The sequence below is a fragment of the Fulmarus glacialis genome, unplaced genomic scaffold (genome assembly GCF_000690835.1).
Source record: "Fulmarus glacialis isolate BGI_N327 unplaced genomic scaffold, ASM69083v1 scaffold14624, whole genome shotgun sequence".
In the NCBI taxonomy this organism is placed as follows: Eukaryota; Metazoa; Chordata; class Aves; order Procellariiformes; family Procellariidae; genus Fulmarus; species Fulmarus glacialis.
In genome coordinates this window covers 134383-151706 of record NW_009210112.1, presented here as the reverse complement: position 1 = coordinate 151706, position 17324 = coordinate 134383, and the positions used below count along the sequence as shown (strand labels likewise).

General features: G+C 37.0%; 1 protein-coding gene across 1 annotated transcript in view; it reads left to right on the top strand.

Annotated features, from left to right (window-relative positions):
• The window catches only part of KLHL32 (kelch-like family member 32), a gene marked incomplete at its 5' end in the record, with an annotated part of 62473 nt that overhangs the window by 14383 nt on the left and 30766 nt on the right, over window positions 1-17324 (top strand). Inside the window, 1 exon segment of the mRNA XM_009577075.1 lies at window positions 8666-8881. Coding sequence (XP_009575370.1) covers window positions 8666-8881 — 216 coding nt within the window.

Genomic DNA, 17324 nt, shown 5'->3' with positions numbered 1-17324 from the left:
GCTTTATAATTTACCATTAATAACTTCATTTTGAGATTGCCATTGAACAAATCTTTGATCAATCTAAGATGCATCCTACTAAAAGTATGTAATATATGAAATTTATGAAATATTATAACTCTCAACTTTCTCTAATACTCCTTGTGTTAAATTTGTCCCATTTTATTCTGCCAATATTTCTTGTAAACTTGGGAAAACGAGCTCTTTTGAGGTTTCCGAAAAATAAGTTCCCCTACTGATGCCTTATTCCTTTCATATAAGTCAAATGTTAGTAGATAGCTGGAGTGATGTGATTCTTACAATGCATTGGGAACTACTGATTTCAAATTGGTGACCGATTCTGCTTTGTCTATCAAAATTATACTCAGTATTGAGTTATCCTGCACTGGATTCAGCCTTTCTGAAGATAGAGTATCACATACTGCCTTAAAATTCTGAGAAAGTTTTGTTGCTTTGGGTTGTTTAGCAAGTATTTCTGAGATTTGAATTTGTCTGTGTTAATTAACGTGTCATTCCACACATTTTAGACAGTTTGTTTCATTCTCTGGTGATATTAGATGTCCAGCTCGCTACAGTTACCCTTTTCCAATTCTCCATTTTTAGATGTGTTTATTAGCTTTGTAATCCTTAAGCATTTGGTGACAGGCTGTTGCCTGGGATTCTGAAGCAGAGACAGGTTTTTAAGAAAAGTGGTTCCTCGCTGGGCTTATTACAGAGCACACATATACATCATTGAAATGTTCCAGAAATAAAATGTCATAAAAAGATTCTGAAACAGAGTTGTTTGAATCATTATATATTCTTTGCACATGAACACCTCCCCTGTTCTTATTTATACCTATAGTGTTAATATTAGTATATTGATAATTTTGGAGTATGCTCCCTGTTTGTTCTTTGGTGCAACATCATGACTGTTGACTTCATTTTTTAGTTAGTGACTATCATGCTATTATCCATCTTCATCATTATTCATTGATATTTATGCAGAGCAGTTGGAGGAACTATCACCTAGCCTCCTTGAGAAGCCATGTCTTCCCTGGATCATGATTCTAACTCTCCTGCTAGATTCCAGTGCTGTTTGCCCCTTGTTATCTCTGGGCTTCTTGTCTGGATCTGCTCTCCTATGCTTTGGTCTGGGCTTTTTTCACGCTTCTGCATTTGAAAGTGATAGTGTCTTTCTCTGACCTGCCGGGGCTCCAAAGTGGATCCTAAGCAGCACAATAGAAATGGACTTTCAGCCTTCAGGTTTTGTCATTGGGATTTGGCCCACAGTGGACAATGGTGCAGAGAGGATCTTGCTTAGCTGTGGAATAGATTATGGACAGTGCAGCTAGAATAGGATGAGATTTTAGCTGCAAAGTTCAAAGAAGTAATTACTGAGCATATCCAAACTACTTATTTTTCTAGAGGCTGATGAGAGGGATCAACAGAAGTTTTTCACAGTGACGGCAACTCCTATGAACTATTTCCATTCTGAGTATTTTTAATGTGGAAGAGCAATGGTCTTTTCCTGTCAGTCTCATTCTTAGTAATGTGTAATATGTTTTTTTGAGATGTTTTCAAGAGATTTTAAAGAGATTCATCTTGAGGCTGGAAAACTTCAGCTTTGAAGTATTAAATGTTGGCAAAATAGTAAGTTATTGGAAAAAGGCGTTGGAAAGGGGAACTGCCAGGTACCTTAATACCTCTACTAACAGATCTATCGGTGATGTTGATTTTTTTTTTTTTTTTTTTTTTACTCTCCTCCTCCCCTCCATGCTGGTAATGGAGATAGGGATTAAGAATAAAAATCACACTTTAACATACTGTGTATTGGAAACACTTTCTACTTGTATTTTCACTATGTTTGAAAGTTTGCATATAGTATATTGATTTCCTTGCCTACTTTTGAAACAAATCTTAAGAAAATTATTGAAATAATTTTTCCCCCAATAAGTAACTGGTGTGTACCAGGACAATTACAAGAACCATTACTCAAATGTAGAAAGAAATTAAATAAGCAATTGGAAAGTAATTTCTGAGCATCCTCAGTAGAATCTACTGCATCTCAGGGGGTCATACTCAATTCCCGTTTGTAACATGTCATATTATTTCTGTCCTGCCTGGCAGACAGAGGGCCGTTACTGTGTCTCACTTGAGGACCAAGTTTACGGAGAATTTTCATGTATTAAATCATAGGATGGCTTTGAGCTACTAATGTGATACCATCAAGAAAAAGGCAGCTTGAATCTAGGATAATGCAAGGTAATTTATAAAGCTAAGGAAATATTAATGCTGATGTGCAAGATACTGCTGAAAAATCATGAGTACTGTGAAGAGTTTGCCCATGCAGAAGAATAAATGAAGTCAAACTGGGAGAGGTGTAGAAAAGGGCAGCTAAGATGATCAGGAAGGCCTGTTTTACGTGAGGAGATTAAAAGAGCTTGGCTTGTTTAGTCCAGCAAAATGAAAGCTGAGGAGGAATATGATTGCTTTCTGTAAATATATCAAGGGAATAAATACTGGGGGAAGGGGGAGCAGAGAAAGAGACAGTGTGCTGTTAAAACTAAAAGATAATGTTGGCACAGGAACAAATGCATAAAAACTGTCTGAGTAAATTAAGCTGGAAATTAGGAGATGGATTCTCAAAATCAGCTGAGCCTTCTTGTAATAGTAGTTGGGAGCAAGAACAGAGCAGGTTTTAAGATGGATCTTTCTTAATTTATGACAAAGACAATTTGATGAGCTTGTCCACTATAGTAAGGGATTAGGCTTCCACTCCTGTATTCTCATGGCCTTAAACTGTTACTAGGACTGCAAAAGAATTGGAAACAATAGTATTTTACAGTCCTATTTTTCTTTATTCTTCTTGTTGATGGTAATTATTTTTTCAGCTGCTACTCCTGTGAACTTTGGGTTTCTAAAGGACAAAACTTGCTTTTTCTGGATTTGACAATATTAGCAACAACAACAAAAAAAAGTGAACAAGATGTGAAGCCAGGTGAGATGTGAAGCTTTTCATTTGGGGAGTTTCAGTGGCAGATGCAGTTAAAAAAAAAAAAAAAAAAAAAAAAAAAAAATTAAAAATCCCCACAGTAGCATCTGTTGAACAAGGGAAAGCAGCTATTGAAAACTCTGCAGAACCTTACCTGTCGCTGTTCCAATGGTATCATGAAACTTTAACTGTGTAGTCTTAATGTTTCATTATGTTTTTTTCCATGGTACACATAATCATGTATGCAATATATGAAAGGTATGTATAATCAGGGTCACTTAAAATATTTAATTGGACTGCCATTTGAAAATATTTGTACTATTTAATAACTTAGATTAATCTATCTGAGATTCTAGAAAATGTTTACTTTTTTGGTTTTACTTTTGAGTACCTGCATGTGGCATGTTTCACTTTCTTTTTCGAAGACCACACATATGTCTCATCATACGAGCAATCTGAGAATGTCATGTCTTTCCACTGTGCTTGTGAAGGTCACAGGCCTCCTCCATGCCTTCGAAGAGGGTGCTCACTAACACCAGCCAGCAGGATTGAAACTGAAAACTTAGCAGATATAGGGAAACACTAAGCGAGAAGGGAAATGAATTCTCATAGGGAAGAGGGAAAATAATAGTGCTGAAATGTTTTCATATTGTTGCTCCTGTACTTAGCCCCAGACCTACTTTGAAATAACAGCAAGGATGCAAAATAACTTTTCATGCTTAAAAGAGAAAACAAAAGCAAGAATTACAGAAAGCATTGAGAAAGCAGTGATCTACCAGAAAAATTAATTTTATAAAATGAGTCATTTAAAAAGTCATCCTTTACTGTGCCTATAAATACATTTACTACAGTCTGCACTGACTGTGTAATAAATGTAAACACAGTTTTATACACTGCAGAATTCTGACCCAGCTGTTCCACTGTGACCCGGCATCAGCAAAATGTCTTTCATGGTTCAACTGGATGGCTTTGGTGTTTAGTGGAGAAAAATTTCAAGTAAGATTTAGTTTTTGAAGGATTTGTGCTTATGCTTAGTATGAAATAGGTATGTCTAGAAAGAAACAGAAACACAGTCTGCAGTGCTGTTGAATATGTGCATGATCTGTTAGTCCTTAGGTAAGTATGTGAGGTTTTGCAGAACTGGAACCTTTGATAGAGAAAGGAAGAGCAACAGAACCGCATTTATTTTCTCTTAAAATTGTGTTGATCGCTTTTGTTGTCAGATAAGCATATTTTTGTCTCTACAATTTTTCATTTTGTTACTATCCCTTATCTATTTAGAGTCTGTCTTTGCTATGATTTATGTCAAGGTTCTCTTCTGAATGGTGCAGCTGGTTCATAGTGTTTAACATAGCAGAGAACCTGGAGGACTTGGGGTCAAGACCCTGTTGTGCTAGGTGCTGCTTAAGGATTTTGAATAAACACATTCCTGTCCCAGAGACTTCACACTTCCTTTTTTGCTTTAAAGAGGCTGAACCCCTTTTAGGAAAAGGGGAAATAGTGTCACCATGCAACTCTTCTCTGTTACAGCAGCAGGGCTAGTAATTTAATACCTTGATTTATAACAGTGTTGTAATCTAAATAGGAAGCAGGTGGAGTTACAACTGGGTATGATACTTTGGATATTAATGGCTTGGCTTGGCAGTGGAATTCTAAAGCTGTATATACTTTTTCTGTCTTAATTATGCATTCATTAAAAGCTTTTATACCCAACAGAATAAAGTAAATATTGTTTGATCTCTGTAGTGTGCTCCCAGACTGTAGATTTGCACAGCAGGGTCTTGATAATCTGAATAAATTGTATTTCCCCAAGGAGTTTATCTTTCAAATAAGGTCATAAAGAAATGCATTCTTTCCCCTTAGTTCTCCTTGTGCTTTTTCTGCTATTTATAACACGGAGCAGCGGAATAGAAGTATATTGTAGTCTGCTGTGTACTTGGTTATGATTAACTCTAATTTATCAATCTGTTACATCCTTTTCTGTGGCTTGTGCAAGGCAATTATTCTTTAAAGTACAAACGAATAAAGATGGATTTGGAAGTAATCTAAATACAATGTTTATATCTATTATTCCTGTTTGACAATTTATCATATCTCTATATTAAAATACACCTCCATATTAAAACATGGACAATTTATTTTGAATATTTAATATTGTCATCTTTCAGATTATGTTTGTTCGGAAAACTGATTTTCTTTTACGAGGGTTTTAAATGTCAGCTCATTGTTAAATTGGTTTGGCATCTAAAGGTTGATACTACTGAATCAGAAGACCGGTACTGTAGAACAATGGATTCTCTTACTTCAGAGAGGGGGGGAGCGGGGGGATGTATAGTAAGTAGAATGCATAGGATCAAAGATAGTTTCTCATTTTAGAAGTAGCCACTGATAGATAATTTGGCCAATTTATTAATTTGGTTTGAGTTTACTGTGAGATTTTAGAACTATTTCAACTGCTAGTTGTAAGATCTATATATATAATCTTATACATATTTTCTTAGTCTGAATGTGTTTCAGCAGTGTAACATACATCATATTAGAAGAGATAGGATCGCTACCTTTCCCTAATTCTCTTCAGCTCTTAGTGACAGTTCTGCTTGTGTTCATATTTCATCCTTCAGTTCAAAAAAGATAAGTGGCATATATTTAAAAGTTTATAAAAACAAGCCTGTTTTGTATTGCATGTTTTTAAAGAACATGTACTGCGATACAGTACGCAGTTGCACACGACTTTTAAATTTTGTAGCTGCTCTTTTAACACAATATAATAAAATTTGTGGAGAACAAGAGACTGCCAGAACTCTTATTCATGACCACACCTAAATGTAATTTCATAGTAACCTATTTCATTTTTAACAAAGTTTTTAATTCAGTTAAGAGTTTAGTTTGAAAATCTATTCAAATCAGACTGAGTTGACAATGATTGCTTTGATACTTCCTGTTGGATTTTTTTTAAAGCTAGAAGGTAAGGTGCTTTTTTGCCCCCCCCCCCCCTTTTTTTTTTTTTTTGCAATTAACGTACATTCTGCATTTTAGTCTGATGTTTCTGAAAGTCTTACCACATATGAAGAGCAAGGTTATCTGATCTGTGGTATACATCTTGCAATCTCAGTGTGACATTTTTGCCCTCTAATACCATCACAGACAGAGTAATGTATAGTACTGTATAATTTTGATTTGAATATTGGTATGACAGTCTGATAATTTTAATTTGTGAAAGCTAATGCACTACTTGCTTCTTTGGCTGTGAAATACAAACCTGTAGATCAACTCTAACCTTACAAAAACAGAAACAAATGTTTCTGATTATAGGCCAAGACCAGTTTTAACGAAATATACTTGCAATATTCATCAAGCAGTAAACCATAAGTCCAGCAGGTCACTAACACATTATGTTAGGCGAAGCATCAAAAATCCTCTGAAGCTTACCAATGAAAATAAGTAAACAAATAAACCCCCATAATAAATAAGTAAATAGACACATAAATAAATAAGCATCTGAAATAAGTGAACACATACAAATAAAAAAAAATAATATTGTAAATAAACAAATGGTGAGAGTTTATCCATCCATCCATAAGTATATTTGGCCTCTTCAACTGTATGACAGCGTTCATAGAAAACTTCAATTGGTGTTGATTTGAGGGGATAGGGGAGTTTGGGGGATCATCAAAAATACCCAAACCAAAAATGAAGGCTTGCCAGTGCCTTTCAGATTGCACTGAAAATGTGAAGATTTTTCAGGGGAAAACCGCATTTGTGTGTCATATTACTGTTTCTCTCTACTGAAGAAAGATTTTTATTATGGTATATCCAGTATTGTCCTCTTCTGAAGTCCACCAAAAGCGATCTGTCCTTCTCCATTGATGCTTAGTGGGGTTTGATCAGGCCTTTATTTTAGTTGGGCAGCTGATCCTCAGATCACAATGCTTGATTATTTATTTGTTTATTTTAATCCTCCCCAGATATAGCTGTTGACTACAAAAGAGCTCAATAAATGTACACTGAGCTCTTCTAAATTTCTTTCTGGATGTTTGGCATTCTTTCAATCAGGGAGTTTTTTGAAAAGATAGTCTTCCAAACCAGGGACAATAAATAGGAGTACAATCAACAACCATAAGTAAACCGTATCTGTGGCTTTTGGAATGATGGCTGTTAGTGGTTGTTCTGACAACATAAAGGACTCTTCTTCGTTCATCCAAGAAAACAATGTGAAACTCCTGTGCAGCAGTTTAAGTAGATAACAAATAGGATTTATCTTTAATGTACAAGCCTGCCAGGGAAGGTGCGCCGTTCAGACTGGGAGATTACGTAAGAAGCAGGAGCCTCCACAGGAATTTGGTTCAGTTTTCTCCAGTACTGACTCCTCTAAGCAGGTGAAAAAAATTCTTTCTCCACTCTCCATTGCATATGCATAAACAGCTCCACAGTCATTGGGACAGCCACCCAATTCACACGTTCAAGATGTAGTCCATAAAACATTCCAAAAAACCCCCTCTTCGCACTTTCCCATCTTCCCTGTTGCTCTGCTCTATCTGCCAGCCGTGCAGCTCATTTGACATTTACAAGATTTCTTGTCAGTTTCATTTGGTGCTGCCATTCCATCCAGCAGAGCAGTGAAAGTGAAATTGACTTAATTTAGTCTGTTTCTCTTTCCTGCTCTAGTCCCTATGCTAACTAACCAGCAAAGTGAAACTGACAAGACTTCTTGTCATTTTCGCACATGGAGCTGGTCAAGGAGAAGGCGGCTGATAGGGAGCAATGCGGTAAATTGGAAGATGAAAACCAGGATTGCAGAGGGGAGAGGAAGAGAAGTGTGAGCATACAGCAAGAACCGAGAAAACGGGTAAACATGCTTATTTCCCAGACGTCTTGGGTGCTTTTCTCCAATACGGATGAGTTCTTGGCCTCTCCCCTGAAGAGCGTATGGTCTAGAATAGCAGTAGTTAGCTGTCCAGATGCTAATTTACAAGGGATGCCAAGTTGAAAATATTAGCCTGTAAATAATAGGTTATCTGTTACTAGGATGGAAAAAACTTCCTGCACTGAGTTACTGTAGCTTTTGTCTCTGCAGATTTTCTGCTGCTAGAAGGAGGGGGAGAAAGAATACGAGGCCAACATCCACTATAGGTTGATATCAGTGGTTGGAAAAAAAGGATCTATATGTTCATTGAAGACAAATTTATACATAATAAAATGTAGCTCAGCATCTCGTATTTTGTATCATGCAACTAAAAGTCGTACTACACAGGTTCTCTAGCTCAATCAAAACGGTAAATAATGAACAAACAATTGCTTTGTAACAAACCATTGTAGTTAACAAATACATTTTTTTAATCCACTTGTTAACTCCTGCAAGCTCTTGTCATACAGTGTAAATCATGCTGGTTTATTATTTTGTGTACTAATCCATATTTCTTACAGATGCTGTATGCATAGATAACCTTAGCAGTTGCAATATAAATTAGTACTATTGTATATATTTGCATATGCACTGGTAACATTTATGCATACATTTTGAATGAGGCTGTGTTAATTAATTTCAAGTTATATTACCTTCCTTCTCCACAGCTCCAAAAGAACAACCTTTTATCATTATCTGAGACCTGTGGGGTTTTTTGTTCTCTGTTTTGTGGTTTGTTTGGTTTTTTTTTTCCCCTGAGATGTATTTTGTTTGCTTTACCCATTTAGGAATTAAATAGCTTTAATTACTTGGACCTGTATAAGCTTGCGGACCTCTTCAATCTCACTTTGTTGGAGAACGCAGTGATTGACTTCTTAGTAAAACATCTCTCTGAGCTATTGAAGAGTCATCCTGAAGAAGTTCTGGCACTCCCGTACTGTCTCCTTCGAGAGGTTTTTAAAAGTGATAGACTCACTTCACTCAGTGAAGAACAAATCTGGCAGGTAAGGAGGTTGGTGAACAAGCAGAATGTGTGATACTCTATAAACCATAGCAGTAATCTGTTGTTTTGAAACCCTGGAGCAATCACGAGGGAGAATAAGCACTTGAGCAAAAACTGTGAATAACAACCGAGGGAAATTTTTAAATGAAATTCAAAAAATGTTGTGTTGTGTTAATGCAATTAGTTTGTTTGAAAGAGAAATTTGTCTTATTGCTTAACTTGTGTTACTCTCATGTGGCCAGAGATTTTCTTCCAGATCCAACTTTGTTGGTGGGAAGGGGTAGCCAATACATGCAACTCAATTATCTTTGCCTCTGGTGAGGCTAGTGCTGCATGTCTGGCAGCAAACCTGCTTCTGCAGTCTCTCCCATTCACTTCAGACAAACTTAACTGTGTAACTTCAGTAGTCATTTTAAATTGTTTAGGCCACCATAGATGACTTTGCCTGAAGCAAATTAGTGAATCATCACACAGGCTGCTCTGCTCAGAAATGAGTGGAGGCATCAGTGGCAGATTTGTGGCAAGAATCTGGAGGTGGTGATCATTTCTTTTTAAAAATCTGGCTCTAGAAAAGGACCATGTTGCTAGTCATAGAATATTAACAAGATGAAAGCATTATGTTGTGACCTTTAGTGTGGAGGGGGGTAGGGTGGGAAACCTAATGTGAAAAAAAACACGTAGCCTGTAAAGAGAAACACAAAAACTAGAACAAAATCTGTTGTTGGAAACATTCCTGTCATATGTCTCTAAAAATTGCAATTCACAGTACAGTAGAAGGAAATCTCTATAACACTGGTTACCCAAACACTTCTTTCTGTTTCCTTTTTGCTGTCATGTTTTATAGAAGGGAAGTATTTCAGGGTATTTCAAGGTAGAATGTAACTTCCTAAAAAGAAACCGCAGGTTTTTTTCAAGCAAGTGTGTTATCTTGTTCCAACAGAGAAGACTGAGAGTCAGAAGATTGATTTATATTCCAGTCCCTGTTATTTATCTACTTACCGTTTGGATTATTCTAAGCAAATAATTTCATCTATATGCCATCGTTTTCTCAAAGTGTAAAATGTGTGTTCATCTGTGGAGCACTTCATGTTCTGTAGATGAATAACATCATGCAGGAACAAAATATTTATTCTTAAAAAATAAAAATATCTAGTTAAGCTCTTCAAACCACAAAGACAGTATGCAGATGTAACTTAACCCTTCAATCAGATAAGTAGCATATTTGTTTCCGAAACTTTGAGGCTTTAGATTATGGAGTATTTTACAAAGATTATATTTTCTGCAAATATTAATATAAAGTTATATTAACAACTGCAAACATTAATATAAAGCCTGTCCTAGTCTCTGGAGGATGTCTGTACAACAGAACCTGCAGCACACTACCCATGATGATGGGTTTGGTTTGGTTTTTTGAGGCATGATACTCTGGAGTACTAGCCCATATTCCCTTTATCAGAAAAGGTTTTGATGTACAAGTTCATATATGGGGCATTGCTGATTGATTGGCCAGTTGGGTTTTATCATAATTTCTCTGCAGGGTTAGTGAAATCTCCTAGCTACATGCTTGGGTATACTTTTGCTAGAAAAGTTGCTACAGAAAGCCACACAAGTATTATTTAATGCCAGCTCAGTAATGAGCAAGCATATACGGAGTAATATGCCCTGTACAACCTGCTGAAACAAAGTTTGGGAAGTGGGAATTTTTAAATCTTGTGTCATTGTCCTGTCCTGCAGGAAGAACTCAGAAATAATTTTCTTAATTGTGTGCACTCCAGTCAATGAACACTTCGTGAAGTAAATATGACAAAGCTTCTGTTTCTGTTGCAGGGTCATACTGGGCAGAGATACTTATAGGTAATATGCTGCTTTTTGAGTGACAACAAACTCCACACTGTCCATTTAAGTGTTATCATAATTGCCTCTCTAAAGGTTACTAATGCTGTTCCGAATAATTTTTTTAAACCAGTTTTCCGCTGCAGGCAAAATGTATGTGTGTCTTTTTAATTCAGTCTGTACAACCAGGAATAAATATATATATATATATATATCAATATTCCAGGTCCCCAGAATGAATTAAAAGACACACATAAATATTTACCAATTTAAGCATTCAGAAGGCAATAAGAAACTGGTTTTTTCTTTATCTTAGTAAATAAGTAATTCCCTCATAGTCAACCCAATAGAAGAAAATCAAATCAGACCAGCTATATTGCCTCAAGTGTAGTTAAGTTCATCATTTTTGCTAAGGTTATAGTGGTAATGCAATATACCATGGAAGAATCTAATATTCAGCCCAGGGTGAAGATTGGGTATGCCAGAGGATTAGTGTCAGGGTGCTTTATAGAAGTGAAACTTGATGGACAGGCTGGAGACAGATCTACAGAATCTCATTAAATTGCTGAATTGTTCATTACTGAGCACTCTCACTGTAATAAAGTGCTCATTGACTTTGACAAATCCCCATCCCATGTCTTAAGGAAGAACAGCAAAGCAAGAGGTGTTGGGGAAGCTGGAGGAAATTGGCACAAAGTGGGGCAGATAATAGAAAAGCTGATGGGGGATGCTACCGTTTGATTTGTCTGTCTTACCCGTGACTAGTGTGGCCTCCTGTGCACACACATGCATGCATTTTATGGCGATATGAATTCAGCCTGTCCCCAAGGCACCTTTATTAGTCAGGCTCCCACGAAGCCCTAATCACAAATTAAAGCTTCCCTCAGAGAACCTCTGGAAAGGGTGCCACTGTCTGCAGAGCAGTTATTTTCACTAGTTTAAATTCCCAATGTCCACTGGGTGATTCGATCCTCATGCACATAAAGATGAAGGCAGTTATTTTAATGCATTGAAATGTGTACACAGAGTGATGCTTGAATGTGATTTAAACTGAAGTGACTGCAGCTCATATCTGGCACACTTTGGATTTTTGTTAGACTACTAATTCACAGTTGCCCAGTTTTAGTGAATACGGTGAACTATAACCTTGAACAAACCAACTTTGAGAAAGTTAAACAGTAATATTAATGTCAGTATACTAGGATGTGGATTAATGTAGAGTACTACAGTAATTCCTGTTGATTCTTTCAGAAAGAAAAATATGACTTTCAAACCAGGGTAAAGTGGACAAACTAAGTAGTTCATTCCTCTTTCTAACTCTTAAATTCTTAGGAAACTCTTTGGCCTGATGTAGGTGTCTTACTTTTAGTGGAGACAACAGACAAGGAATATAATGATGTATTTCTTAAATAAACAACAGAAAGAAAGCTTACCAGAAAACCTCCATAGGCTGTGAAATTGGAGCAATTTACTAGCCTCCATCATTAGGGTTTTTTTTAGCTAGGCTAAGTCAGTAACAATAATTATTAGGTGACATAGGATTTGTTTTCATCTTGATTTTTTACATTTTACTAGCATGTGAGATTATGAAATATTATTTTGTATATATGAAATTTATGATTTGTCAGCTGCATTAAAATGTGAGTAAACTTAAAGCAGTGACATGGAAGAAAGGATTAACTAAAAAATGAAGAAAACCAGGGAAGAATCCTGAAGAAGTTGGAGGGGGAAAAAAGCAAGTTCTTTGGTATTTTTTGTCTTCATCATGAGCTGTGCAGCACGCTTTTTCTCACAGGAAGCGGTCATGATGAGGACATAAATGTGTAGTTTATCATGAAGTGAAAAGTGAATCTTTTCGTAATTGGCCATTACTAAAAAGGCTCATTGGCTCTACTTTAAGGAAACAGATGAATTCTTTCCCTTGATAATTGAAAAGGTAACCAACCCTGTATGACAAAATGTGTTCTCAGAGAAATCTAGCAGTAGAGGGCTTCTTGTTGGAACCTTAGCAAGTAGAAAGCAAGCCGAAGATTTAAGTAATAAACTGATGTTAGCCTTAGTTGAGTATAGTTATGCTTTATCACGTTCATTATTAAAAATTTCAGTGTCATGAGGCTTAAATGTTCATATTTCAAGGATCATACTAATAATTACAGATAGGAATATCTACTGGATCATTCTGTCTCCCAGCAATACATTGATCAAATGATACTTCTTAAATACTGCACTTGATCCAAGGTGAACTCTTGAATCGCGTTTGGCAAAATATCTTAACATGAGATCAGTATAGATTAGTTTCTTCCTTCTCTGCTACTGGTTAAATAGGTTGCTAAAGGATATATATTTTTTAAACAGCTAACATTAAAAATAGATCAATTTTAGTATTTGCCAATACTTCTTCTGAAGTTAAGGTTAGGAGTTTTTTCTTGGTTTTTTACTTTGCCATGCAACTCGGTTTCTTGGTAATCAACTGGTAAGCAACCAGTCTAGGAAAAATTGGTAGATAAAACTGCATGAGCAGTTTATTCGGCTAGAAAGCATGCAACTATGTTGTGTCTTTTCCAGAGCTGGGCTCCCAAGACGTTCCAGCTCTGTTAACTTCCTTGTGTGCAACTTGTGAACTTGTGTTCATAAAGCAGATGTTCCATATACGAAAGTGTAGCACAAGTTATTCCTTTTGTTACTGTGGATGTGATGTGCAAAATCAGTCTTTGGTCTCTGTATTAGAGAAGTGTGTTTGCCTGAATAAATAGAAAAATAAAGAGATGGGAAGACTAGAGTGTTACAGGTCAATATATGAGTTGTTAAGCATCTATTTTATAAAAACAATAAATGTATAAATCCAATTTTCTTATTACAGTCCTGTTTATCCTTTTCTAAGGGAGAGTAAAATGCCTGACTTTCAGCTGCCTTTTCATACACTTGAGCTCCATTTTGAATCTCCTGGTGGCATTTCTGGAGGGCCAAAATTATTCTCCAGCAGAAATCCCATAGAGTTCAGTGCTGTTGGAAATTTTGCAGTGTGCACATTATGGCAGGCTGTTACTATGGAACAGTTCTCTGCTGAAGACAGGCCCACAGATATCTCTCATACATCTTCAGTGATGCCTACTTTTTCCTATGCAGAACAGCGATTTCTGAAGTGGGTTGTCATGTTCCACTACAAGCTTGCCATTGCTTCGGTGCAGTACTTGAATTTTTTTTGCTGTCAATCTTTTGATTCTACAGAGCAATTTTTAGCATGGAGAGAGCAAAATTCATGTTTCTCAGGGGTATATATATGTTTTGATGAAATGTGGGCTAAGTGCCTTGCTAAACGTGAACTTAAGTTTTACTGCAAAACAAATAATGACATAAAATAGTAAGTGAAGGAAAGCATCTTGGAAATCAACGTTATGTTTAAACAGTATATTAGCCTTTCACTGTTCAAGAAATAAGCTTAAGTGCTCTCTTGGGCAATAAGTGAAATCACGTTTGGTGGTCTAATGCTCGTCCCTAGTGAGTATTTAGCCTAAGTAGAAAACCACCACACTAAAACATGGCTGTCAGCCTCTTATCAAGAGAGGCATAGGAGAGAAAAAAGGAGTTCGATGCATATCAAGGCTGAGGTGAATTGGTGAGGCTATGTGGGAAAATTAGCATGTTGCCCATGCGTGTTTTGCTGTGTTTTCACCCTGTTTAGTACCCTTATCAGGAGTAGTCTATGTAAAAGTGCCAAAGAGCCACCCTTGAATCCCAGTATCCGCTGTGCTGGATCTGTGATGGTTGCACTGTGCATCATGACTAGCTGCAAGCAAGATTACATAGCTACCCTCAAGTAAAAATAGTGTGAAAACGTAACCTATGATAGGATGTAGATTCCTTTTCCTAAGGCTAATCCTCATAATCACAGGTATCTCACCTGAATTGGCTGTGTGCCATGGTGATATTCCTTATGGTCTCTCCAGACTATTTGTGTGGCATTCATTTTTATAAACATAGGCATGGGCAGCATTTTCTGGTAGGATATTCATGATATATAGGCTAAGCTGGCACTTGTGGCACAGGATCTGCGTCCACTGGAGCTGTAGACTAGATGGGGTTCATTCAGGCTACAGTGGATCGAGGCAGTGGATGTAGGCAGCTGAATCTCACTGTGCTCTGCTGATGTGCTCGGGTCACGCACATTTTTCCTGGTATAATTTCTGCATCATTTGTAATAGTAATGGCATTTTGGCTTACAGTGAAAATGTTGCCCCTGTTGGCACTGTCCCCTTACTTTATGAAACACCTTCCCCCTTTGTCTGCCTTAGCTTAAATCTAATGGGCTCTTAATCTTGTCCTTTACAGTAAAGTTTTGTGAACTTTATGTATGCTTTTGTTCTGAACTTTTGATAGTTTCTGCCTGTTATTTCTTGAATGTTAGCTAATCTTGTTACTGTTATTTATCATGTATAGCAGTGTAGAAAGGGATTTTCTATATTAGAACTAGGTTTATGTTAGGAGCAACTGTGTGCTTTTCTTATTTTCTTTTTGATACCTGTCAGTTCCAATCAGAAATCTTGATTATTTTGTTGCTATTGCTGTGAGCAATAGAGAAATTGCTGGAGGGCATTACTTTTGCCTCAGTGTCCTACAGTAACATTGCCTCACCTTACTTATCCCAGATTAACTTCAGAACTGCACAGAGCATCACACCAGTATTTTGGAAGGCTGCTGTGCCCACAGCTCTTGAATTCAAGTCACTACTTCAGCTAAGCAATGGATGTGTGCTTTGCTTTAGAAAGCCAAAAAGAGGATGCCAAGGTGTGTACACAGCAAGGCCGCTTCTGTGATATTGCTTTCTGCATTTGAATTAGTCTGTTATGGTGGGGTTTGTGTTGACAGTTAGGCTCTTTGTGGCACTGATCTATTGGAGATTAACTGAAATATAATTGTACTAATAACAGGTATATGGTTACATAAAAGAAAGCTGCTGAGGCTGTTGTGCAAGCCAGGCGTGGTTGGAAATATACATTACTTTCATTTTTAAGTTAAAGAACAACGTAAGTAAAGTCTAAAACCCACAGACACCATGGATGATCAAATGAGGCAGTCTGTTGTTACTTAGTTAATATCTTCCATTCAGAGATACAAATGTTAGTAATCTCTGCTCTTTCAAAATCCCAGTAAAGCTGTTTCTGATGGATTTAAGCTTGTAGAAAATGATAGAAAATGAGAAGCTCTTTCGAGAATTGCCAGCTCTGTATTTCAACAAGTTTTACTTTGGGAGCTGGTAGAATCATTACCTCTATTTATAACTATGGAGCCAAAGAAGGTGGAGAAAGAAAATTGAATTCCAGGTTGTCTAAAACCATACAAATTGTCATCAATATGTTAAGGTAGCTAGAATCCAGTTTTGGGGTTAAGTGTTTCCACTTGTACCTAAACCAAGTGGGTAAAGTTAGATGAAGTGAATTTGCACCCATACATCTAGACCTGCTATCAGGTGGGTGCAGTTCAGCATGACTGCTGAGATCTGACCAGCTATTGTCCCTTGCTATCACTCCTGCCCCAGGACCAGGACATTAGTGGCTCCAGGAGGGTGAGGAGGCAAGGAGATGGAAAAGCAGTGGCACTCCTGTACATCCTTGCTTACTCCAACAGGGAAATCCTTGGCAGCTTCCGGATGTGTGAGCGAGCTGCGGAGCTGGGGGTTTTGTTGCCTCACAACAAAGGGGTCCTTATACTCCTTTGATCACCCTGGACTCCCTCGTGCCAGGGAGAAATGGAAGAAATTGTGACAAATACATTTGTCAAAAAGATCTTAAGAAGCCTCACTGTGAAGTGGCTTCCAAGCTAGAGGTCTATGTGGGATAGTAATGACAGATGGAAAGATCACAGTCTCTGATGTGAGAATCTGTGCTGAAAAGCTTTCAGACTGCTCCTTTAGGGTGGAGCCTGTTTTAATGTTCGTGTGAAACCATACAGGTCTGAATTTTATGACGTTCACCTTTTAGCAGTTGCAGTTGTTTCAGTTTGCTTCAGATATGATTTAGTTGGTTTAAATAACAAATTTATGTTTTTTTTTAATCTTGTAGTAGGGAAGCTCTGACATTCCCAATTCATGAGATAAGTTTGGGATCTTAAATGCATTTACAAATGTGGCTCTAAGTGTTTGTCACTTTTTAAAAGAAATAACATTCTTAGGACAATTAGTTCATTTTGAAAAATTAAGTCGTCACTTAAAAATAATGAGTCCTGCGTTAATCTGAAGCCCATCATGTGGGGATTAAATCAAAGTAAATAAAATTGACATCGTTAAGAAGATGTGATTTGATTAAGAGGGAAACAATTCTGTTCTCAGAAAAGCTGAGTGAGCTTCTGCTAGTGTACTTGCTTGTTCTTTTTGTATTTAAAAAAGGAATGGGGAAAAAATATCCCTTTGTGAAAAATCAGTCAAAAGAAATACCAACTCCTAAAATACATATATAACTTTGTTGTCATGCTGTCCTCTGAGGCACATTCTTCACGGGATTTGAGAAAGCAGAAGTAAATTGTCTGCTGACAGGAAAAGGCCTAAACATTCCCACAGTTAATATTAGCGGGCCTGTCCATGTTAAAATGAGGTTCCAGCAGTGCTTCGGAGTTGA